The sequence below is a fragment of the Chelmon rostratus genome, chromosome 8, assembly GCF_017976325.1.
Source record: "Chelmon rostratus isolate fCheRos1 chromosome 8, fCheRos1.pri, whole genome shotgun sequence".
NCBI lineage: Eukaryota > Metazoa > Chordata > Actinopteri > Chaetodontiformes > Chaetodontidae > Chelmon > Chelmon rostratus.
In genome coordinates, this window is record NC_055665.1 from 18,768,224 (window position 1) to 18,777,242 (window position 9,019).

Consider the following 9,019-nt stretch of genomic DNA (forward strand, 5'->3'; position numbering starts at 1 on the left):
GATGACAGCCATCCGTCAACCCAGTTTAAAGGCCACCTTTGTGTCAGACAGTATAATTTTGTGATATTAACCAGACTACAGTCTGTGCTAGCAGCTCTAATGGGCTGCTACATAGCTACAGCACTGCTTCAAGCCAAATGCTAAAATCAGCATGTTCACAATGACAATATATAAATATACTTTTTTTTAATAAAAACTTTTCTTTCACGACCCCAGTGGTGGAGTGACCGACAAACATTACCATCCCTCGAGCCACGCAACGAGCCTAATATGCTAATATGTTATCAATCTGTAATGATACCTCTACCACAATACATCAGATAGTGTTTCCCAAAATGCACATCAGGCAGCAGACTCATGACCAGTTATTCGCCTCTACAAGTACGAATCAAATCATTTTATTAAAACCCTGTGTAGGACTAATACAGCAGACGCACAATCTGCCAAACCTTCTGAAATGATTGAGCATGTGGACTCATTTGTGCTCAACCCTGACAATTCTTACAACATGAAGTCTTACATGTGGATAAGAAAAAAATGAGTGAGAAACAAAGGTGTTGTCTGTGATTCATTTTTGGGAAACTCAGATGTGGAAAACTTAAACAGAACCACATGCAGCTATTAAAAACTGTGGGACGAGCATTTCCAAAGAAAACACAAATCCACAAAATATAGTTCACCGAATTCCCTGAAAATAAACACCTGCTTTGAATTAAACTTTTAAACCTGATCATGCACTAATCAGTCATTTTATCGTTTAACAGAATCAGTACCTCTGAGTGAGTCAATAAATCAGCGCAGGGTAACAGTAACCCTTGGAAGCATCAAATACAGACGGGTGACTGTTTAAGGAAAAACCTGAATAACTGCATGGAGAAACATAAAAAATACAAATGCTTCCACACCGGTGCAATGTGGTACTGTTAAGAGGTTAAAATCCAATCATGCTCAATTCAATCTTGAATATGGCAGGAGCCTCAGTCACACAGACTGCTCAACAGGCTGCTGTTTCAATAGGAACAGTGACTAAAGCGACATCTGCATTCAGATCTATGTAAAAATAATAATAATAGTAAATGGGGTTGGAAATTGTGGTCAACGGTGCACATTTGATGACCGTGATGATGGTGCCTTGGTTTGATGCGCAAGGGAAAACAGAAGAGCAACTCCTCCCCAGGTGACTGAGCATGTCAATGCAGGATATGATCAGACTGAGTCAGCAAGAACAGCCTGTCAACAATGACATAGAGAGGGATGTTATAGTAGGGCTGCAGTGCAGAAAACTGGCATAACAAAGACAAATGTACATTTAAGAGTTCAGTAGTGCAAAACCCTATGTGCTTGCGGCCGAACCACAGTGGATTGGACCAATCAGCATTCTATGAGGAAGTACTGGTAGGTACGAGCGGGCGTGGTTTAGGTGTGTCGACGGTGAGAGAGGCTACTGTTCATTCCAAATCAACAACGATGCTGCTTAGCATCACTTATATCACAACTGGAGAGTATTTCTTAATAGAAAGAGGAGCAAAAAACAGCAATGATGGATGGAAAATGTGTTTTCACTCTTCTCCAGACAGGCATAGGCATATGGTTGATCTGATTGGCTGAAGTCAGTCCATGATAGATGGTGATGGACAGAGAGTTCATTCAATCACCTGCCACAGTATTTTTTAAAGTGTCTGCCCTTTTCGGTGGGTTCTGTGGAACAAACCATCTGGCAGTCAGGTTACAGATGAGGCATCCTTCACCATATTCTTTACAAGGGGGCGTATGGTGTTCACCAAGTGAGCGGCACAGGCCTGAATGCTTGACCCAAACAGTGAGGGGATCCAGTGGCTGATATGCTGTGGGGTCTATTTGTTCCCTTAATGGGCTGGGTCAGTGATCATATTTACCTTTGATGTAACATTTCTATCTATATGGGAGCAGTCTGTCCCAGGATGCCAATGCCCCCCATCCATAAGATGTGAAGGGTCACTGTATGGTTTGATGGGTGTGAAAAAGGTGCAGACACATTCTGTGGCTTTCGCAGTTACCAGACCTCAACTCAGCTGAACACCAGTGGGCAGTTTTGGAGTGATGGCACTCTCTACTTATCAAAACACAGAATGAGGGAATATCTTTTGAAAGAATGGTGTTCTGCCCCTCCAGCAGAGTTTCAGAGACTAGTAGTATCAATGCCAAGGAGCACTGAAGCTGTTCTGGTGGAACACAGTGAGCCGACACCTCATGTTGGTATTTCCTTTCCTTTCCTTTGTCACCCGTCTGCAGCTTGCAAAGCTTTTCCAATTGTAATATTCAGTATAGAAATCATCTATGTATACCAACCAAGTCATTTATTAGACATTATAGACCAGAGGCATTTTGTATCATGTCTGCACATTTGAATTTATAAGGGCCTTTGTTCACCTGCTAATGTCTCCATGACAACAGCTTGCCTTGTGGCACTGGTACCGATGTTTCCAACAATGACCAGGAATTTCATTATGATGCATAACAGGATGCTCAGTCAAAACCATTAACTCCAACTGTTCGCCTTACATTTTGAGATGAGAAAAGAAGCAAGACTTTATTTTTCGCCTTATCAGTTGACCTGACTGGTCAGAGATTACTGTGGTGACGGTGATCCATGTTTCATAAAGACAGCGTCTGTGCAGTCAATCAACTATTTTAACAGCAACATACCACCGCCCCCCTCCCCCCAACCCCCCGTCAATGGCGCGACCACTGAATATTTTCCTTTGAAATCAAAAGCTGACAAAGGAGGAGAAAGAATGGCAGATCAGTAGCCATGAGATTACCATAGGAACCCACAGCTAACGTTCATAGTTGGGCTAGATTCTAGTCTATGGTCATTTATCTATACTCACATTGAAAATCTTCTGCCTCCATTTTAATGCTGATTTCCAGTGTAGTAAGGGCTGCACAGCACAGGGAGATGACTCAAAATATCAAGTAACATTCATTAGAAAAAAAAAAAAATCAGTTTTCAGACCATGAAAGACATAAATATAAAAACACAAGAATCAAGCAAACCAAGGGATGTCACTGATACACAGTGATGCTTTAAATTAATTACACTCCTTTGTCCTTTGAGGTTATAAATACAAAGAAAAGGAATTGTACCCCGTTTGAGTTTCAAAAAGGTAGCACAGGTACCTGTTTACTTACAAATGTTCCTGGGAAAAAACAAAAGAGAGCATTTCTCTACGCTACCTGACAGATTTAATCAGAATCTAAATGGTGCCTTCTAATGCTGCATCTAACCTTTAACCTAAGATGAACTGGATCGTATAAATACAGCTCTCCCTTGACCAAAATGACTTTGCCACATGAAGAGCGTGTACACCAGGAGTTACCTGACCAAGAATGATGCATTTTATACTGCTGCAGCTGGAAAACAGCCTAAAATGGTTGCTGGTGGAAACAGGGTGGAGAAGGAGGACAGTTTACTAACAAATAAGTGGTGTACAGTAATAATCCTGGTCGGTTTGATGACTTTAAAGACAGACTAACGAATGATTTAGTGTCTTTGCCCCTAGCCCATCCCTTTGGCTCAAAATTGAGCTTTTCTAAAATGTTACGAGAGCTTGACGGCAATCTTCTGCTCCTTCTTCATCATCCTCTGAGCCTCTTTCTCCATCTTCTTCCTTTGCTGCTCCATGGACCGCTTTTCTCTCTCAGCCATCTTCTGTTGTCTGGTAAATAAAAAGCAAGACAAATGTACGTTTGCAAGCCATGTCATTACAGCGCACATCAATGGAAGCTAGGTCAGCTGGGAGTGGGGAAAATAAAATCTTGTTCCTTGCTCTTACATGTCGATATAATGGCACACACTGTCACCTGCTGGCCATCATGTGAATCTACACTCCTTGAATAGAAACGCGAAAATGAGCTTCATGAGATTTTCTTTATTATCATTGGTATGGTGGCAAGGAAGCCTATTTCAAGTGTTCTTTATAATTTCTACTTTTCTGTGGGAAGAAGAGCAGACCTGCAGCTCTGGATGCTATAATTATGTTACACTGATCCTTAAACTGTATGTTTGCAGACTGATTTATGCGAATTCAGTGCTTTAAAGGGTTAGTTAGGATTCACCAAAGCCACACAATAACACACCTAACCAACTGAGGCAGTGGTAGACCAGCAACTCTCGTGGTAAAATGAAAAGTTTGAAAGACAGTGACATAGCTGCTTCAGCTCCCATCAGAAAGGGCTGTCTGATGGCAGAGTAGTCAAAATATAATATAACATACATTTAATCAAATGTTGATATTTTTAGGTGAATTTGTGGCTAACATACATTTTGCTGCTGCCTCCAGTCTATAGCACTACATTGCCGAGCTTCCTACATGGTTACTCCTGCTGCATCTCCAAACTGGGGCTGTGCCAACTATCTACTATACATCTACATCTACTATGGGTAATAACCAAATAAGACCCTCATACAACCCCACTTTAACAAATCCAAACTATCCCTTCAGTAGATTTAATTTTTCCCTTCCTCCTCCATACAACTTACATGCAATGCACTTGTTCTTATAACAGTTTTAGAACTGGGTGGTGTATTATTAATGATGAACTGAAAAATCCAGAAAAACTGGTGCTAGTGTGTACACAGCAGCATTCTTCAGATATTACCTGAGAACCTCCTCCGCCTCCCAGGCAGCGTCAGACTCGTCCTCCCAAGCATTTGTGTCCTCCTGCCAGTTGTCCATTTCTCCAAGTTCAGCCTGTACAAAATGATTTAAAAAAAACAAAAAAAAAAACAGGAATTTCTCTTTACTAGACAATTATTTTGGCTCTCCCCTTTAGCTTTACCAGAATAATTGCATGGAGGACACTGTACAATTCATATTGTAGCATCCCTACTAGTTTCCAGTTCAGTGTCTAGTTTTGTTAATTAACCCTTAACTGCAATAGTTGCAATAACTATTGACCCTTTTTTTTTTTTTTTTTTTTTTTTTTACACACACATCTCTGGTCCATTAAACGAGTATATTAGATTTGTCATTTACTATGGCCTGACAATATCTGAACATGAAACCAGAATTGAGTCTGGACAGATAGGCTGAATAAAAAGTGATATGAAGGCCGAAGGCTCACTTTGTCACTCAAGTCTTGCTTTTTGCAAATTTAACAAAGTTCTTTACACAACAAGTTTTACTTGTCTGCATTTTTACACTAAGATTGGGGACTCTACACATTGTCTATTTCAATCCATTTCTCATCTCTTTTTTTATTTTCCAGCCATTCTTACTTTCTGGATTTGCTGTCTAATTTGATGATATTTCCACATGCACATATATTATATGATGTTATTGTACAAAATGCATGGTATAAAGCTGTTACTTACTGAGGGTGGACTGAAGGTCATCATATCCTGAGAGGCTGCCAGTCTGCTGGAGAAACCTGCTGAGCCATCAGGCACAGAGTAGTTCAAAGGCTCCCTTTTCTTCAGCAATATCTGCAACATAGGAGCAAGAGAAACAGGGCCTGAAGCACTTTGTGAATACCAATGTAGGCACAGATTAAGTGTTTTTTTATGTTAAAATTCAACTGCATTCAAGCTAATTGCACTGTAATTATATCTGCCATTGACAATTGACTATTCGGACGCACCATTTTGTGCATTATGTTATGCTCTAATTTACATTATATGTATGCAATGTACATACATTATAGGCATTTCAAGTAAACCTTTGCCTGGAAAGACAAGCAAAGACAGGAGCATTGCAATAAGTGAGCCCACTTTCCTATTACACTGACGATTTGTTGACTCATCTGTTGTTATTTATTGGTATAAACTGATATTTCAATCAAGGTTTGATGAACAGAAAGAAGTTAAGTGCATTGTAGTCACAGCCATATTATTATTATATCATCTATCATAGCAGGAACATTTTAGTTTACCATTTGAATGTTTATTAATATATAAAAAAATAACCAACACTTTGGGAAATCAGGCTACTTTCTGTCTTATCGAGAGGTTTGTGAGTGAGCTGAAATTCATTTTATCATTGTGTTAACTACAGAGACATAGCAGAGGTGTGTGTTTGATGAATATTGGAAACAGGAGGACATAACTAGTCAAGGTATGTCAAAAACACCTTCAAACAACTCAAAAAAACCTATTTACACATTGTGTGTGTGTATGTATCGTAAGATTTCTCAAAATAGAAACACCACACTGCAGTTTCACAAAGATTAACCTTTAGAAATAATCATTTCAAACAGCAAATGGGTAGGTCACCACCTTGGATAAAGAATTTCCTGTGAGAAACACTGCACTGCTAGAAAGCTTAGCCCTTATAGTTGAGATCATTGTCTTAAGTTAGGGCAAACACAGCAAGGACTAGTGTCTGTACTGAATGTGCAGAGATTAAATTGATATTACCTAAATAGACAGCAAACAAACACATTTCCCAAAATGTCCTAGCATTCCTTTAATTAAATTATTAATCTCTTTAGAGATGCAATGCAATGCCAGAGACATGTAACAAATGTCATCAACTTGAAAAAAATCTATTCAGAATGTTCAGAATGTCAATAATTGTGCAGATGCTTGGTAGTGGATTAGCTGCACCGTCTGTAGACATACCTTCTGTGTTTTTCTGATGGTGGGAGCCATGTCTTTGAAGTAGTCAGGCTCTTCATCTACCTCATTGGGTGAAGGGGAAACGTTTCCATTGCCACCTTCAATCTTAATACTCGTAGGAGCCTCTTCATCCCAAGAGCTCCATTCTTCAATCTCTGGCTGTGCAGACAAGACAGTAAAATACTATTTGAACTCAAATATATACACATGAAACTCAAAGTGGGTGTTTGTGTAGTTTATCTGCATAAGCAAACACATTAAAGTTAAGTGTTCGAATAGTAAACACTAGGCTCAGAGCATCTCAGGGCGGGTGCTGTTAATTAAGGCACTACTGACCTGTTTTGGTACAGATGATGAAAAATCCACTGTTGTTGGGAGAGTTATTTGATCACCACTGAGCTTGCGGCCCCTTCCACTCCTGCAGAGCAATACAATAAAATAAGACAATTAAATAGCAGCAACTTATGGAACGCAGATAATAAACACTACTGTCAGCTCTTCTTATTGAAGAGATATTGATCTGCTGCCAATTACATTTTCTTGTAGCATCACAGATGTACGCGCCTTACAACAGGAATTGAGACCATTTCTGAATCACTAGATTCCAATGGTGCCATGCATCTGATCCACCAAAGCAATGATCTGGTTTGTTTTTCACCACCACAAACCATGGTGGGTGGTACTGAGCATGATGCACAAGTACTACAAACTCATTTAAATAAACAGCTACTCAGTAGTGGATCACAAAGCAACGTGCCATTATATTGACAAGATCTTCATCAAAGACAACAGCATGCATCAGGGGTACTGGGCATTGCTCTTTAGCAGCGTTCGGTTGCTCACCTGCATATCAACCTTTTAAAGAAAGAAAGTAAGCTGGCTAGACATGTGCAGATCTTGAAAAGACGGAACTGAGTGATGGCCATGATGAAACTGAACTGGTGGGAAAGAACAGACACAATATTAGCATTTGGATTTACAATGATGCACATGTGTGTTTCATTCTCCGAGCCGTGACACTAGCCTCTTATGAAAATGCTACACTTCTTGTGGGTAAACGGATACACTTCCAAGAGCTTGTACGCTAATTTTAATACACCATTAAACCAACCAACATCAATAAATGCAACTCTACTGGTGGCTTTAACATTATACCTGTGATTAATACGTTATTCCCAATATAGATCAAAAAGCTCGAGCTAAGGTTAACATTAACTATATAATACAAAAGATCCCATTATATTGGATTAATCAACGCAACCAAATAATGTCTTCACATTAGCTTTTTGCACCTTTTACCTTTCATACAAATAGATAGTCACCTTGCAAGATGTCAATACACCGTATGCAGAGCAGCTGCTTTCTTCTTGTACGGCAGAAGAGACAAGTTCATTTATTTGCTAACCGTTGCTTGCTAGCTTAGCCCACAGGAAAACATGACATTTCTGAATCCTTTAATTGCCTCCGCAAGACGACACATTGGCAGTGACGAATTATATCGCTGTCATGTCAAAATCATGCATATAACTGCTGTACACCCCAATACTGTTTCATGACAAAACTCTAAATTTGTGTCGTCTCTCATCTCTGTCCCATGGCTGCCATCTTTGAGCTGGGAGGAGCAGGAACAGGGAAGTACAGCGTGCTCCTGCTGCATTCAAGTACTGTCGGAAATTGAGGGAGCAACAAAACGGTCCCATGGAGTAATTCCAGACTGTAAACCTTTGAATTTGTGTCTGTTATTGAGAAATAGTTTAAATTATTTTTAGACTAACTGAATCAGATAGGAAAAGTTTAGTGGACAGCGGCAGCAGTATTGGGATGATGCAGCAAAAGACAACAGCTATACTAAATCTATAATTAACTAGGAATGGTAAGAGGTATGGGTACCAACAGGAAAGAACAAGTGACAATAACCAGACAGATAACTGGACACAGCGACCTTAACAATACACTTGTCATTATGGGAAAACATCCAACAGGCCATTATGGTCAGTGTCATGAAGAAAGAGATCTGGAGCATATTGTAGTGACATACAAAAAATATACAGAAAGAAAAACGATGATCACACTGTGTAAAATAGTGCAGGTAGAGACCAGTTTAGAGAGCGGTGATGGAAAAAGGAGGAAAGAAAATGCCTGTTTAGTTTTATGAGACCAACTGGACTAATTACATTGCTAAACAATGAACAGTGAGGAATGCTAGCGAATATTTAGAAGTAGGCACTAATGCAACATTAAAGATGCCAACAAGCTGTAAATTGTAAAAGAAGAAAAGGAAGAATGACTTCCCTTAAGCAGAATCGGTTAATCAGAATTTTCATAACAATAGCCTTATTTCCCTTCATGCAAATCCTGACTTGTTTGGCAATAAAATGGAATGAGCAAGTAATAATAAGCAAGCTGAGAACTGGGCACAGC

General features: G+C 39.6%; 1 protein-coding gene across 2 annotated transcripts; it reads right to left on the bottom strand.

Moving 5' to 3' along the window:
* Nucleotides 1-376: 376 nt before the first annotated feature.
* ebag9 (estrogen receptor binding site associated antigen 9) lies at nucleotides 377-8,216 on the bottom strand. 2 transcript variants are annotated; one of them, XM_041942711.1, is made up of 7 exons: nucleotides 7,921-8,216; nucleotides 7,442-7,531; nucleotides 6,935-7,016; nucleotides 6,602-6,757; nucleotides 5,357-5,467; nucleotides 4,642-4,733; nucleotides 377-3,698 (listed from the first exon to the last, which is right to left on the bottom strand). In XM_041942711.1, exons 2-7 carry the CDS (start codon nucleotides 7,522-7,524, stop codon nucleotides 3,581-3,583), a joined length of 642 nt encoding a protein of 213 aa, XP_041798645.1. In that variant the 5' UTR covers nucleotides 7,525-7,531; nucleotides 7,921-8,216; the 3' UTR covers nucleotides 377-3,580. The 2 variants fall into 2 exon arrangements, with proteins under 2 accessions (XP_041798645.1, XP_041798644.1); XM_041942710.1 differs by having other exon boundaries at nucleotides 7,442-7,536.
* Between the last annotated feature and the right edge of the window lie 803 nt (nucleotides 8,217-9,019).